The 17837-nt window shown below is 37.1% G+C and overlaps 1 protein-coding gene across 2 annotated transcripts in view; it reads left to right on the forward strand.

The window, feature by feature from the left end:
• Nucleotides 1–5940, forward strand: part of pou2f2a (POU class 2 homeobox 2a) — a 61340-nt gene extending 55400 nt beyond the window's left edge. For both annotated transcript variants that reach the window (XM_073858557.1, XM_073858558.1), the window contains exon 16: nt 1960–5940. In XM_073858557.1, coding sequence (XP_073714658.1) covers nt 1960–2267 — 308 coding nt within the window. In that variant the 3' untranslated portion in view covers nt 2268–5940. The remainder of the gene's footprint in view (nt 1–1959) is intronic.
• The last annotated feature ends 11897 nt before the right edge of the window (nt 5941–17837 follow it).

Here is a 17837-nt window from a genome sequence, read left to right on the forward strand (position 1 = left end):
CAGCCTAGCCCCACCCATTCAACGGCACCACCCAGAGATAAAGTTAGAAGTGACCAAACACATCAACGTTTTTCCTATTTAAGACGAGTAGTTATACGAAAAAGTTTGGTGGTACAATATGACACGTTGCGCTTTTCTAAGCGTATTTGGAAGTGGAACTATGTTTTGCGGCGTGTTGGCACTTTTGGGATTACTTCGTCTCGGCGCAGTAACACCCTCCCTCTCCCATTATTCGGGGGAGAAGGGGAGCGGACTTTTCAGGCGAGTCGAAGTACTCCCAAAAGTGCTATTACGCCATAAAATATAGTTCCTCTTTTAAATCCGCTTAGAAAAGCGCTACGTTTTATTTTGTACCACCAAACTTTTTCGTATAACTACTCGTCTTAAATAGCAAAAACGTTGATGTGTTTGGTGACTTCTAACTTTATCTCTGAGTGGTACCATTGAATGAATGGGGCTAAGCTAAATGCTATCGAAGCGTCGCAGCGCGCTCCAGCGCTTACGTGCACGCACTAAGATGATAGAGGGATGTATCAACTCTTCTTAGTTAAGGTAATTACATATTTTAATATTGAAAATGAGTAGATTATTCCTTTAATCCAACCACGACACTGCTATTTAGAATTTTGTTGTAAATTATTACCAAATAAAATAAATATATTTTTTGCACCATTTGGGGTTTTCTCAGATCCTCAGAGTCCTAAAGCACCTAACAAACCAAGAAGAACCTGGTCAACATGATCTTACGGAAATTGTGTTATAGTCACAAAAAATTTGATTAATTTCTTCGTGTCCATGTCACGAAATTCAGCTTTTTTCATGCCTAGAGCAAGAATGTCTATTTTGTGTCATTCAGGACAAATTTATAAAAATAGTTTTTCGTGTCCGTGGCACAACTTTCTTTTTCATGTCATTTTATGTATTGTTTTCTCTTTTTCGTATTTTTTAATCATTGTCACCCCAACCGACAATGGTAAGAAAATAGGAAAAACAATGAGAAAACTACGGAGCCCCTAAGGGGACATGGAGCAAAAATTAAATAAAGTTTAGTTTCGCGTGCGCACGTGAAACTTTCGCGTGCTCACGTGAAATTTTCGCGTGCTCACGTGAAACTTTCGCGTGCTCTCGTGAAACTTTCGCGTGCTCACGTGAAACTCTCGCGTGCTCACGTAAACCTTTGCATGCTCACGTAAAAGTTTTGCTTTCACATGCGCATGCAATAGTTTCACATGCTCACGCGAAACTAAACTTTTTTTTAAAAATTCTCCACATGAAGGTTTCGCCTGAGCACCTGAAAGTATCACGTGAGCACATGAAACTAAACTTTAGATTTTTTTACTCCAATGTCACCTTAGGGGCTCGGTAGAAAACAATACATAAAATGACACGAAAAAGTTGTGCCACCAACACGAAAAACTATTTATAGAAATTCGTGTTACTGACACGAAAAAGACATTTGTGCTCAAGGCACAAAAAAAGCTAAATTTTGTGCCATGGACATGAATAAATTAATCACTTTTTTTGTGACTATAACACAACTTGCCGTGAGATCAGTCTAAACCTGGTAGAAGTGGTTTAATAGGGGATACTGCTAATATGTTATAAATGGATGTAGACAGTTCGGTTATGATCAATCAAACTTTTTAAATAAAAAAAAAGTATTAATCAAATGAAGGCTTCGACTACTATATGCTATGTAGTTATGTTAGTGGTGCATTTATAGCGGACCAGAGAAATACTTTCACCATAAATTCATCACATTGCATCTTCATCCTCAGTGCGTACATACGTGTGTGTGTGTTTTATGTTTGTGTATGTGAGAGGAAATTTGTTTGTGAATCTTGTCCTGTCTTTTTCCAATCATCATTACATCATCAACATCATCATCATCATCACTTAAATGAATTCAGGATGTGTACATGTACTCTATTTTTATTCTGTCCTCTATCTCTCTCATAGCCCTAGCTGCCAGTGGTGGTCAGATGCCTCTTTCTGCTCTTGACGGCAGTGGTCAGATGTTTCTGGGTGGAGCCGGAGGTCCAGGAGCTGGACTTCGCCAGTCCCTCTTCCTAAACCGTCCTACTTTGCTGCCTCTGGCGACGGGTGCGGGCATGGGTCTGGTTAACCACCCCAGGGCTTCTCCGCCCCATGGCGGCAGAGGTGCGAGCCCAGACTCGTGCTCCATCTCCCCCTGCTCAAGCCCCGCCTCTTTCTGCTCATTAGGCGATGCTTCGCCACCACCCCTGGGCGGAGCTATGGCAGAGTGACGCCCACGTCGACCTGCCGCGCTCGAGGGGAGTCGGAGGGGCAGTAGAAACACGAAAAACAAAACTCGCCTTTTCAACCAAAGCCATCTCTCACTTCCCTCCATTGCTCTCCTTTGCTCGCTCTCTCATTAAATCTTTTAATGCCAAAAATACAGATAAATGAGCAGAAGAGAATGGGGATAAGGAGAGAATAGGGTGGACTGTTTAAACCAAAAAATTAACCTATACATGCAGCGTGGGGAGGTGGCTACTACGAGAATGTACATTTATTCCTTTCTGAATGAGAAAAACAACTCACCTACATGAACTGATACAATTGAGGGCAGGGTTAAGAGCCAAAAAAACTTTGTGGTTGAATAAGAAAGCAACAGCTACAGAAAATACAAATAAAAACGGGTGGCGAAGAATGGAACAAAGCAAGGACATTTCACAAGTGTCACTGGATGGTAGAAGGAGAAACCAAAAAAATAAATACATGGAAGAAGAACGGAGAGACTCACAAAGACAAAAAATGACGAAAATGCCAAAATTGCCAAAAAACCAAAACCAAAAATCGGAGAGAAAAGCTTTACCTAAGACTTTTAAACCTGACTTGTCCAGGATCAGATTTACTCCACACCTAACACCAAAAATGTATTTTTCATCCACCACATATTACTTCGTCTTTTTTCTTTTTAAAGATTTTGTAAATGTCTTTCTCAATCTCCCTCTGCTGTCAGATACTCATTCAAGTCCATGATCACTCTTGATTAGTAAGTATTATTCATTATTTATCTGTAACGAAATAACAAAACAGGAGGGAGATTCGAAATACCTCCACTTCCATACTTCATAAACACTGTAAAACTTTCTGTCATTTAAGTTGTCCATCAGTTCAGTACTCATCCATGACATTGACTCGCTTTCTTGGATACCAAAGCATTTGTCTGACCTTTCGCGTCAGCGAAAAAAGTGCTCAGACGACGAGACCTCAAACGTGTCAAACCAAACCGAGACGAAGGAAACGATACGAAACCCCCTTAGCCCCCAAACCCCTGCCCTCCATCTTCTCTGGGCCCCTCTCCTGTAAAACACGGGATCAAATCTCCGATAGGACGAGCGAGACCAACGTCAGAAACTGTGGAGCGTTTGGGGGGAAACTACAACGTGAGGGGAGACATGTGATGTCGTCGTTGTTGCTTTTTTATGTTTCCAACACCAAAAATGAAACCAAAACCAATGGACAACTAAACTTTACTCAATTGAAAAGAGCAAAATGAAACCAAATACAAAAAGGAGGTGGACACGCAAGCTTGAGATCGCTCTGACTCGGAGATGGGTCCATGGTCTCCTCCCTCCTTTCCGTTAAATCGAGGCTTTAACTCTCGTACCTGGACGGGAGACTAACTATAAACCTCATCGAACTGAACTTCAGTATATATATATGAATATATTGTTTTATTGCTTTTTCTCTTGGTCTGTCTGTTTATGCTGTATGACCTTGTCTCATTCCTTTATATTTTTGGGATAATGGGGTAACGTATTGCCTATTTTCATATTTCGTGTGTTTCGTCATTTTGAACTTATCGTGCTGGGGCGTCTCCCTCATCAGGCGGTTTGAAACGATACTGTGAAAATGTAGCTTCCAGGTTTTGCTTCGATTGAGAATGTGAGAATACGATAAGCCAAAACTGAAAAGAAAATACCAAAAGCGAGAGTTTTTCGACACACAAGACGAACCAAATAGCAACCCAGCCGATGCACAAAGTGTGGAGAAAGACTGTTGTATTGGTGCTAGGTCTCTTTGAGAAGAGAGAGGGAACAAAGTAAAAGATTTGCGTGTGAATGTTACTTAAAAAGACGAATGTGTGTGTGCGTGCGTGTGAACACGGAAGCTCATGTCCAGCATGAAAACCAAACCGATAAATGATCAGTATGCCAACGTGACATTCGTTCAGCGCGTGACCGCCGTGTCCTACGAATGAATATTAAGTAACTCCAATTAGAAATGTAGTGCGGGGTGTTGGGGTGGGACGGGGTTTAAAATCAACTGAAATTCTTGAGTTGACTTCTAGAGGGAATGTACCTGTTAGTGCTTTGATAGATTTTGTAGGAAAAAATCTATGTTCAACTGCTTATTATTGCTAATGTAAAAAAAAGGCTGTGATAAAAAATAGTCCTTATGAAATGTTAATGATAATGATGACTTGATTTTAGACCAAAAGCTTTAAACTGTCTCTCTTTGAATTTTTTTCCCTCAAAAATTGTGTATTTATTGTGCGAGGGGAGGGTGTGTCGATTGTTTATATGTTGCCGACTCTTCATCTTATTTATTGGCTTATTTATGTATTTATAATGTTTTAATTTATCGATTTGGTCTTTTGATATTCGTAAAAACCAAACTGGGGAAATGTGGGGTCATTTTAAACACAACCCGCCAGTGTCATTGTAATAGTTTACAACAGAGAATCAAAAAGATTAAACAACATGGTTCTCAATGTATTTTCCGTCATGTATAGCCCACACAGAAAACCTTGAATGCCCATCATTTAACCCTTGGGCAGATCGTGATGTCCAACTCTTTATTTCGTTGCTTGTTTCATTTTATGTATATGTTTTATTTCGTGGTTTGAGTTGGATGAGGGAAAAAGAGCGAGAGAGATACGCTTCTGCATATACCTCATGTCTGATTAGAAATGCCAAATAGATGGGAAAAAAGCTTTAAGAATTTGAAATAGGAGAGCAGAGGAGATGTTGCTCAGGAGAGGGTCTTATAAGAGTCTTTTGCGTGAGTATAAGGGTTCACAGAAATTCCCCACGTTACCTTTTCCAAATCCACTTCGCCGATATGGCCCACTATAGCTTGATATTCAGCAACAATTAAGTGTCCGCCTTTGAAGAACAGTCGACTTGGTTTTACTTTTTATTGCTCATGTGCAGATTGCTTTTTGTATAGATATATATCTTTGTGTGTGAGGGCCCTGATTCAAACCAAAGTTAAACCTCTACTGTTGGACCTCTCGCATATAGACACACTTCAATGCATGGACATTTTTGTAGACATGCAAGACATAAAATTGCATAGCGGGAATGTCCTGGACAGTAACCGACATTGTGCAGTATGCTGTATGTTGTTATACATTGGCCATACCATTATCTTACATTTACGTTTAATGCACATTTACATTTTTTAGCAGAATTAGTACTTCAAAACCTTCAAATGCAACGTATTAGTTATTGGTTTTATAATTGTATTCATTATCATTCATTTGTTCGCCTCCAACCAATACAGCTTAAATCCAAAGGTATACGATTAGGTCAGCAAGGAAAGATTTCAATGCCAAAACCTCAAGAGTTGAAACCAAAGAGATCCACCGTAACTTTTACAGTACATGTTGTTGTCGAGAGACATGCAGATCCTTTTTTGTTTTGTTTCCAGAAAATGTACCATTTGGGTTTTTTTACATTCAACGTTGTTGTTGAAGATGATAATTTCATGATGAAGGTCACTTTTGACTCTGTAACTTTTCCTCTCTGTGTTTGTGTCTCACTCTTACCTCAGAAGCTCTTCGTGGGATTTGTAATCCGTTTTGGATCTGAATCTGGATTCTGTTCAGAACTGTTGAACTGTCTCTTACTCATCGCTCTCTGTGTGCCTGTTGTATGGGGTGGGAACGGGGTGGGGAAAGAAGGGAGGGGGCAAACAGCCAATAAGTGTTAGGATTAAAGTGCAACTTTAGACCAAAATTGTGTGTCCGTCTGATTCTGTTTTCTCATTTACCTTTGAGATTGCTGATTTGCTAAATGAAACTAAACAGAAGGAGCAATGCAATAATCTTTTGAGGTTAAAAAAAAATATTTGGCTATAGGACATATGAAAGGAAACACCAGTTATGCAATGGAAATTGAAGTCCTTTGGAGTCCATGCGTGTTAAGTATAAGAATGTAAGGCATTTTTAAATTCCAAACTTTATATACTAACAAACTGACAACTACTGAAGCTTGAATTGCTTGCTTAAGAGTTGGTTATGATATGTTTTGAAGAGCCGGTCAAGCACCACTTTCTTATATTTACACATAGTCTTAACCCTTTTCAATGGATGACGACATTGTGGTGATGCTTTTAAATGTGATGCATAAATATTTGGGGTATATTTATACCTTCTGCCTCTAATGCATGACATAGTTACCTTAAATAGTACTGTGGTAGTACCATGTTACATAAGGGTATCATGTAATATACAATAGACCGATATATACAATGGTAATGATTTATACATCAAGGGACCGGGTTTAAGACTAGTCCCAGACTAAAATGCATGTTTGAGCTGCTTTAATTTATAAACATCTTGCACTGACAACATATCAGTGCCATTGTTTAGTCTTAAGATGCACGCCAGTATTGTTTTTTGTAACGTTTGTTTGTAAAAACAACTTAAATGTCCTAATATAACTAAGGCCTAGTCCTGGATTCATCTAAACCCTTTATACATTGCAATTTGCATGCACATACTCTGACTGCTGGTTGTTTTAATCCATAGTACGGTAAAATATACACAAACCCACCTGTTGGTTCAAATTCAACTCAACCATGTGCTGACCCAGCATAGGTAAATGCATAATGTATCGCTTTAGCAATTTCTAAACATAGATTAAACTTCACAAATCTATATACAAACAGATGACATAAAATCTGTCCATCTTAAAATATAAAGTGGTATAAAAAGCAATGGAAGATAAAATCTTAGATATAGTTTTGTTTTGTTTGTGAAAATTTACTTAAATTAAATGGTTTAGGCAATTTACCTCACACTGCAAGCAAAATTGTCAAATATTTTTATGTTGTTCTGTGTAGTCAGTGTAAATCACTATTCAAGTTTATTTATAGGCTATAGCACATCATATAAAAGGGTAATTCAAAATGCTTTACATAGAAAAAAGTTAAATTCAAAAATAGTTCAAAGGGAATGATTTGTTATAATAAAAGTAAAAAATACATAATATAACAATAATAGTAAATAATAATATAAATAATATAAAATAAAATGGTAACACTTTTACGATAAGGTTCATTAGTTAACATTAGTTAACTACATTAGTTAACATGAACTAATAATGAACTGCACTTATACAGCATTTATTAATATCTGCATTAAATTATCATTAATATACCATTATTAATACCATTGTCAATACTATCATTATTAATATTATTACTACTCATCATCCCTATTACAGCTACTACTATTATCATTAATATTATTGGATATATTAAGATTACTATTATCAATATTACTATTATTTTTTATTAATATTATTATTGCTATTACTACTACTATTACTTATTATTTATATGATTTTTTATCTTCTTCCTGACCCTTCACCCTCCCCATAAGTCCGGATGAAATTAGTATTTTTGTTAATTTGTTTATCATTACTATTATTGCTATTTGTCATTTCATATTAATATAATTTTTCATTATTATTATTGTTAATAATATTCCTATTATTATTATTATTATTATTATTATTATTATTATTATTATTATTGCTATTATCACCCTCCTTATCCATTTTGTTTATTTATTTACATCTTATTATGTCTGTTGTACTTATGCTCCTTTATTCAAAAATTGTCCACTCTTAAATCCAATTACATTTACAGTTATACACACACACACACACACACACACACACACACACACACACACACATACACACACACACACACACACACACACACACATCTTACTGGTTGTTATGTATGTTTTGTTGGTGTATGTATTTGTATTTTGCATTTCACTTCCAATCTGTAAATATTGTAATTGTCTGTTTGCAAAATAAAAAAAAAAACATGAACTAATAATGAACTGCACTTATACAGCATTTATTAATCTTTGTTAATGTTAATTTCAACAATTACTTATACTTTATTTTGTATCATAAAAATTGTACAATCAAAGCATCATGCAGCAGCATTGTAAGAAAACAGTCGTAAAAGATTACAAATAACATTAAAAATAAAAAGAATACAATTTAAATAAAAAAATAAAAAAGAGATTCTACAAAATTAAAAAAATACAATACAATTATTTCAAAATAAGGAATTTAACGCATTGCAATCAATATGCCATAGTCTTGGTAGCCTTACGATTTGAAAGTCCTTTCAATGTTTTAAAATAAATCTTCATCTGAACCTTACGGGGCAGTTTCCCGGACAGGGATTAGACTAGACTTAAACACTTTTAAGAGCTCTCTAAACTGAAAACAACTTGCACTGACATATCTTAAAATACATCAGGGCCCTTTGTTTTACCTCAAAATGCACACAGGTAATGTTTTTAGTAAGGCATGTTTGTTAAAACTAGTTATATTTCCTAATTATACTAAGGCCTAGTCCTGGATTAAGCTAATCCTGGTCCTGGAAACCGCCCCTACATTGGGTAATATTGGGCTTAATCCGAGCCCATTTGCATTTATTAATGTAAAACTTACCATATAAAATAATAATATTTAAAAAATGTATATATGACCTTTAAAGAATTCGTTTCCTCAACAAAAGAAAAAAAAATCTGTATTTTAGATTTTTCTCTCACAGAATAATTGAAATAAATGTTCAATATCAATCCAAAAAAAATCTATGGAAAAGAAGATGCAGTACAAGCGTTCGCCAGCAGGTGACGTCATCACTCTGCGGCACGAGCGCTGACTGGAGGATTTCAATCTGCAAACCAACCACTGACTGCGGTGTAAACTCATGTAAATAACCTTTTGACTGTTAACTTCCAATTTCGTGACTGAAGTCGTGATCCGTGGCTTGTTTTGAATATATATTTGAATGTTAGCTGTGACTCTGAATAGTGGTTTAAACCGTGAAACAGCGGCATATGGGCGATATCCTCACCTCGTGACAAGCTTTTGTTTGAGTAGTTTAAGTAAGAACAAGGCAGAAATGATAAACCTAATTATATTTTATTTAATTTTCATATTTTATTTAATTTAATTTTTTACACAGAAAGTCAAACTTTTAGACTCTAAAGATCGTTAAAGTCATATGTTTAAACTTTTATTCATTATTATAAAATAACGTTAATGCATTAATAGTCTTTAATGAATATAGAACTGCGAACAAATGGCTTATAACTTGCCTATATGCTAGCAAAACCTTTATATTAACCACACAAAACCTTTATATTAAGTATTTATAAGCTTCCTGTGTCATGTTTGGATGAAACTAAAACAAAGTAGGCCTACTTGTGATTTAAAGGGCACCTATTTCATTGCTATAAAACAATGTTATTTTGTGCATTTAGTATAATACAATGTGTTCGCATGGTTAATGGTTCAAAAAACACATTATTTTCTACATAAGGTACATTTTTGTAGCTCCAGATATCCCTGTCTTTCTCAAACGCTCTGATTTTGAACAAAGCTCACATCTAAAAAGCGCTGTGTCCCTGATTGGCCAGTTAATTTGTACTTTGTGATTGGCCTGAATACCTCTGACGTCTGCCGAAAATGTGAAGCTCTTTACCATGTTTGAAAGATTCACTCGCAATGCTAATGCTAACAGGAGTTAACTTACAGGCTGTATTTCAGAAGCGGGAGTAACCGCTTGGTTACAATCCGTGTGTTTGTTGTAATCCCAGAAAAGAGATTTACGTGTGTATCTTTTGAATATTGTTAACATGTAGCCTACTACCACACACATACACACCAAAGAAAATGTTTTAATCGTGAATCGGACCATAGGTGCTAATATATAACTTATTATATATTAACTATCATGTCATTTCAAAACATTTTGTCCACTATACTGTTAAGATCTTTATGATAAACATAAATTTCACAGAAATTTTAATATTTAAATTTTGTGACACTATCATGCAAATAAGTTTATCGACACATGAAAACTATTCTATACCTTTTCAGCCATAAGTTTATTGCATATGATGTATTGGTAAATTAGCTTATATGTCTAAACATGCAGTATCTGTATTTAAGGAGTTAAAAGTTGAGTATATAGTATTTAATTCGTTGGAAACCAAACATACCAACCCAAAAAAGTACAAATATTTTGTGATGTAGCCTAGCAGCAATACATTTAAATTCTTTAATGTTCCTATTATCGATTTAATCTTTTTGAGGCAAAATTCATATTGTAAGCATGTTATGGCAGGCATTTAAAAGCTCTCAATGAGAATATGGCATAATGACAGACACGCATATTCTTATAAAAGCACACAAAACCAAGCTATGTTAGGATAACTGTCTCTGCTTTCTCACCCTCACTAATTCACTCAGTCACGGCCTCCACATTTAAACACAAAGCCTTTAAATTCAACAAACAAGGTCGTTCACAGTCGGGTCCTTGTGTTGAACATCAGATGGCCAAATGTGTGGGCTGGTCTCCATACAGACAGAAGAAAACAAGATGAAAGAGACATGGACACAATGTACATGTCTGCTTCCAGTTTGGAAAATGTACAATTACAGGTACACTACAGCTGCAATAATTCACTATTATTAAATTATTGCACTGAAAAAATGCACCCTTTAAAAAGGTCCAAGTATGTACCATTTAGGTATACTATGTATACATTTGGTATCAATATTTACCTTTGATGTACTAATAATATGCACTCTTTAGGTGCACTTTTTAAAAGGGTGCCGCCCCAGTGACAGCTATTGTACCTTTTTTCTGAGAGTGTAGAATATTATATGTTGTATATTATATAGAGGTCTTTGTCGTATAATTTAAATACTAATTTTAGTGCTGGGCAAAGTTTAATTGTGATTAATCGCATACAAAATAAACGTGTTTTTTTTTCATAATATATGAGTGGGTGCTGTGTGTAATTATTATGTATATATAAATACACACACATCCATGTATGTATTTAAGAAACATTTACATGTGTATATATATTTATTAATATATTTTTATATATTTTATATGATATATAAATTAATAAAAAATTATATATAAATAAAAAAATCTAAAATGAATACATGTATGTGTGTGTGGTTAAATATACAAAATAATTACAAACACTACACACACATATTATGCAAAAAAAATCACTTATATATTGTATGCTATGCGATTAATCGTGATTAATCTTTGCCCAGCACTATGAATAACGACATAACGGTATGGTAAAAAAGAAGTAATGCAGATGCCAAATGACATGGTTAGTAAATAGTGGCAGCTTTGTGCTAAAAATCAAGTTTTCATTGTTCATAGGTTTATGTAGCGTTTTTAATATACTTCAAGACAACCAATGTGCAAATTCATCATTCAACACCATTGCTATTAAGTATTTTATCCATAATATTTGAGTTTTCCAAAGACATCTCATTTCCGTGGTTTGAAACCATCTTGGTTTGCTACGTCACACACCTTACCAATCACATTTAAACACTTGTGCTGAACTCATGTGCGTAATAGTCTAACCCAGTGGTTCCCAAACTTTTTCAGCGTGTGGCCCCCCTTAGAAAATTTGTGACAAAAAACTGTTCTAAAATTTTAACAAAAAAAAACCCCATTAAATTATACAAAAAAGTAGTGCTTTTGGTTAGTAGCCTTATTTTTTAGGTTTAATTACACAGAATTTATGATAAATTAATGTATTTCATAAAATGTCATTAAACTGGGGCCCCCCTGGCACCATCTCACGGCCCCCAGTTTGAAAACCACCTGTTAACATCAGCCTTAAAAACAATTACTGCTGGAAACACGCAGTTCATGTATGCATTATCGACTTGGACCTGGCAGTTATGTGTCTGAAACTACCTAAATTAGCATCTATTTACGCGTTCGAAAGTGTGGAGGCGGGATCCGAGCTGTGGGACTGAGTATAGGCGGAGACTAATTTGCATATTCATGACTCCATGTGTACTAAATTAGAGAATTACATTCAAGCAGTTTTAAAGCATGTATAAATTGCTGTCACAGGAAAACCTTTTCATGTGCTATTACTAGGGATTTTAAATGATAATACTAACCATCAGGACATTTTATCGTGGTTAATCATGAAACCGGTAATCGTCCCATCCCTAGCTATTACGATGCTTAAAGATGAGTTTAAAATTATCGACTACTTGGAGACTTCAAAAATTCAGTTCATATTTTAGTTCATTAAAATTTCATATTTTAGTTCATTAAAATTTCATCATCAACTACATATATTTTACTAACTTTTTTCAGTTGAACAGAAAAAAAATCACATAGCCTACATCAGGGCTAGTCAACTGGCCCACGGGCCAAGCGCGGCCCTCCAATCATCTTTATCCGGCCCGCCGGTCATCTTTGGCCATTACTCAATCTGAAGGCTGCAGTCTCCGAAGGTCGCATATGCAAACAATAAATATTTACGATTTTAAAATCTGGCCCCCGCAGAAGAGTACTTAAAGACCCCTGGCCTTCATCCATCATTAAAATATTTTTTCACTACACTTTTTACTAAAGAACTAGGTGTAAATAACATCTTAAAAAGGTTAAATCACAACTAAATAATTGTCTCCACATTAAAGAGGCCTACGAGCTAATTTCGTGGTTACAAATATTGTTCTTTAAAACCTGCAGTCAGTTTTCCAATCTAAAGCGTAGGCATCACGACAGCTTGTTGTTATGATAACATTTAATAATCATATATTATTAGCCTGGCTCATGTCTACGTGCGGCTGGAGACTAATGGCCATAGCAACAGACACGGCGAGGTGTTTCTCGACACCCGATGAACGTGATTGAGGTTGGAGTATTGGCAAGCTGTCGGCACACCACAGTTATCCTGGCACTGGGTACGCAAACACATATTCTCACCCTCTTTCTTTATTTCTCTCCCTCTCACAAACCAACACTATGTTCCTCTGACTGCAACGCACACAAACACACACACACACAAATTTCCTCTCTACTGGTTGTGTTAAAAGGCAGGAGCGAGACTTCAGTGCCAGTGAGGTAATGAGGCCGCCGTTGCTACACAGTCTGCAGTGTTCGGCGTACTCACCCGGGCACCGTTTCACTCTTTCCGAACCCATCACTCCCACTCTGGTTTACTTTATACCCCACATATTACCCATCATTTCAATTCCATCTCCATTTTTCCTTATCCCACTATCCCTTTGCTTAAATATATCTTTGCACTTTGTTGGTTTAATATGAAACAAATTTTTGGAGACTTTGACGACGCATCCAACCAAAACAAACTGGAGATGTCGGTTAATGGCACCGTGGTTTTTTTACTCCACGACTATTTTGAGTTGTAAGCAAAGACGAAAAGAGAGCGAGTTCATGTGAGGAAAACAGAGAAAGTCGGAGTAAGAGGAAGTTGCAAATAGTGCGACTGGAAATAGGAAGAGAGAATTCCTAGATGAGACGCTGTCAACATGCATGCACGGATGTTGTGCCCGATATAGACTGACATCATTTGCACATACCAGCGGTCCATACACGCATGCATACTCTCTAACATTTAACCTTCCTCATGCGCACCTCATGTTTTGTGTGACCTGTGCTCCACGTCTCCGCTCCACAATTTACCTCTGTTCTCACTTTTAATTCCTTTCCCCTCATTCCATTGCTCTCTAGTCTCATAGGCTTGGCACAGAGCTTGGCATAATGCCTGAAATGGGTCAAATATAACTTTCACATTCCTCTCCCAGTCTCTTTTCCTTGCTGGCTTATAGAGCCTCACACACGCACACACATCCAAACGCAGCCTGCCTCTCTCAGGGATTACAGTAGACTTTATTTACACCTAATCAAGTGGTCACAGGGCTCCCGGTTTTACCACTTTGGAAATGTTTACTTTAAATAGCTCAAGGGTGCTCATGTATGTGCACTTTGACACTGTGTGTGATGTATTAACACTGCATTCTCATATTTGCTTACAGGAAGGAGGTACTCAACGTCACCGGCTCTGAAATAGTACAGTATTCCCGATAGTTATGTTGCAGCGGGTTTGTATAATGCGGCTATATATATACATATGGTCTATATTTATCTTTTCCTTATTTTCCGGATAAAGTCCCACTTTTCCAGCATCACTATTATGCTTCGAGAAGCATAAGTAACCTTGCAAGTACATAGCAACACGTAGGCAACCATCCTAGCATATCCAGACAGCAGACAACTCCAGGCCAGATCCACATCGGAACCGCTGACTTTGCTGCAGATTAGGCCCAGAGTCGTATTTTCTCGTAGTAGAGGCGGTGAGTTTTGCATAGGCAACCAATGCTTAAAATTCTTTTTAGAAAATGTAAAAGTCTAGTTATCCACATTTCTAAGCGTACGTTAACCAACTAAAAACGGAAAACGTTTTTTGCGTGCACTCAACATCATTGATGAAATGATACCTATTTACACAGATGATGTGTTATGGCATGCCAGGCCAGTAGTTGGCAACATCAAATAAAGCTTGATCAGGTAACAAAGATATGCATGATGTCACCTTTTTCCCAAATTTGTCTTTTTGTCATTCAGACGCAGTTGCGGCCTATGGGAAGTTCATCACAACAGGTTTGTAGCCTGTCATGTGTGTGGTTCGTAATTTCAAAATATGTATTCGGCGCGTCGGGTGATCCTATGTGCATCAAGCGTCTTGTCAAAATTTGAAATTATTCTAGCTTTGTGACATGGTGCATTATCCTGCTGGAAGTAGCCATCAGAGGATGGGTACAAGGTAGCCATAAAGGGTTGGACATGGTCAGAAACAATGCTCAGGTAGACCGTGGCATTTAAACGATGCCCAATTGGCACTAAGGGGCCTAAAGTGTGCCAAGAAAACATCCCCTACACTATTACACCACCACCATCAGCCTACACAGTGGTAAAAAGTCATGATGGATCCATGTTCTCATTCTGTTTACACCAAATTCTGACTCTACCATCTGAATGTCTCAAACGAAATCGAGGCTCATCAAACCAGGCAACATTTTTACAGTCTTCAACTGTCCAATTTTGTTGAGCTTGTGCAAATTTTAACCTCTTTTTCCTATTTGTAGTGGAGATGAGTGGTACCCGGTGGGGTCTGCTGTTGTAGCCCATCCTCCTCAAGGTTGTGCGTGTTGTGGCTTCACAAATGCTTTGCTGCATACCTCGGATGTAACGAGTGGTTATTTCATTCAAAGTTGCTCTTCTATCAGCTTGAATCAGTCGGCCCATTCTCCTCTGACCTCTAGCATCAACAAGGCATTTTCGCCCACAGGACTGTCGCATACTGGATGTTTTTCCCTTGTCACACCATTCTTTGTAAACCCAAGAAGTCGTTGTGCGTGAAATACTCAGACCAGCCCGTCTGGCACCAACAACCATGCCACGCTCAAAATTGCTTAAATCACCTTTCTTTCCCATTCTGACATTCAGTTTGGAGTTCAGGAGATTGTCTTGACCAGGAACACACCCCTAAATGCATTTAAGCAACTGCCCTGTGATTGGTTGATTAGATAATTGCATTAATGAGAAATTGAACAGGTATTCCTAATAATACTTTAGGTGAGTGTAGGTGAGCCGCCACTCGCACGTTAAAACGTGTTTTCAAAAGTTTGCACGTTTATGCCCCCAAAACACCGTTGTCGTGTAAATGATGGCCAAAACGAATAAAAGTTTTCAAAATGGCGTCATGTAAACAACCCCTAAAATGTACTGTCCTCACCTCCATTCTTTCACCCCATCATCACTGGTTTACATCTATCTGCTCTTCCCCAAAGTGAAAGTGTGGTAATCCTATTAGAAATGTGTGAATACCAGCTGGGACAAGGACATTGAAGCGATCGAGAGGGAGAGTTTATGCATACTTGAAAGAGAAACATGAACGTCAATTTGCATGGTCCAAATCAGGAATTCCTTGAAGTGATGCATATGTATTTAAAAAAAAAATGGGACTATTATTGAGATTGCAGCACTATAAAATCTCTCTCTGAAGTTTGTGTGAAGTCAAAAGTGTGTGTTAGAGGTTAGCATGGCAGACAGCGGAGAGACAGGCCAAATGTGTTTCCTGAAAAGTTCATGCGCCAAGAAAATAAACAAGTCTTTTGATCACAAAGAGTCTATTCACACACTTTTTACACACACGCACACACACAGATGTATGCATAAACTCTCTCTCTCTTTTTCTTTGCCCCATTGCCCTTCCCCCACGTTTTCGGGCTGCTGCTTTACCCCTTGCGCTCTTAGCATTTTATCCCCACCCCTTCCTTTCTCTCTTTCCCTGACACTCTTTCCTAATCCCTTATTCCCTTGAGAATTCCTCCCTGTTGGTCCCACACTACTTTCATATATCTCTCAGCCTCTCTCTCTCTTTCACATTCTGGAACACAGTGATGAGTCCTCAAGAGGCCATCGCTTCCCCTTCTTTTTTTTAAGATGGTAAAGTAGGTATTCTACTGGCCCTGACACCTTGAAACACCTTCATAACACCAATTACACACACACACATAAAAAGCCTCCATCGTTGGAGCACAAAGCTCCCTTTGTGTGTTGTTAGGATTCTGCATGCATGCATATGTGGATGTGTATATTGGGCCCCCTTCACAGGGTCAATGGGGGCCATTTATTCTAGAACTATAGTCATGTTTGAGAGATGACTAAGGGAGAAATCCTTTGCCTATTAAACTTCAATCACAACAACATTGGTTTTATTTAATCAGAAATCATTATATGTAGTCGTAAATTTCCTCTCTGTCTGTTCTTTCATTTGTTGCATTCCAAACCTGGCCACAAAATCAAAGTAACTGCTTTGATCAGACCTTCATTAACTTCTAATGATCTGTCAATGATCAGTGATTAATCTTTTCATTGTAAATCCTCAGTTGTGTGATCATTGGCTCATGAGTGATAGGAAGCTAATGGTTGCAATGATTGGGGTGTTGCGTAGGTGAGAAGTTGAAGGACATCAGGCTAATGCTGTGTACACACCAAATGCAAAGCATCAAGTTCCTTTATTTTCGTGTCATGCTAATTTTTTGCTTGAGTTGAATATTTTCAACTAGCACGAAGTTTGAGGCAAGTAGCGTGTTTTTGCGGCAATCGGGCACCCTGATTCCCGTCATTCGCATCGCCCTGTGCGAGTTTATTCGCAACTTTGCGAATTTTGCGACTTTGCATTGACTTTGTATGTAATCTAATCACGCAAATCATTGAACACTGTAAAAAGCTGGTTGCCAGTAACTTACTGTAGATTTTACATTTATGTTGTTACTAGCAACAGTTTGTTAAATGAACATGAAACATTTTTAGTCTTTATCTTCTACAGTAAGTTACTGGCAACCAGCAGCATAATTACAGCAATTTTTTACAGTAACTTTGATTTGTTATCATGACAATCTTTACACAAGACAACTAAAGTAACACTACGTAACAGAAAACTACTGAAATTAGGGATGTCCCATAAATTACATGTTTCAATTTTGTTTGGTCACATACATTGTAAAACGTTGAATCAACTAAATCATTTTATTTATTTTTTATTATTGAAAATAACTTCAATTGGTAACACCTAAAAAAAATATATATATCAAATTATATGGTAAATACGGAGCCCCTAAGGGGACATGGAGCAAAAATTAAATAAAGTTTAGTGATCGCGT

This window comes from Misgurnus anguillicaudatus, chromosome 20, assembly GCF_027580225.2.
Source record: "Misgurnus anguillicaudatus chromosome 20, ASM2758022v2, whole genome shotgun sequence".
NCBI lineage: Eukaryota > Metazoa > Chordata > Actinopteri > Cypriniformes > Cobitidae > Misgurnus > Misgurnus anguillicaudatus.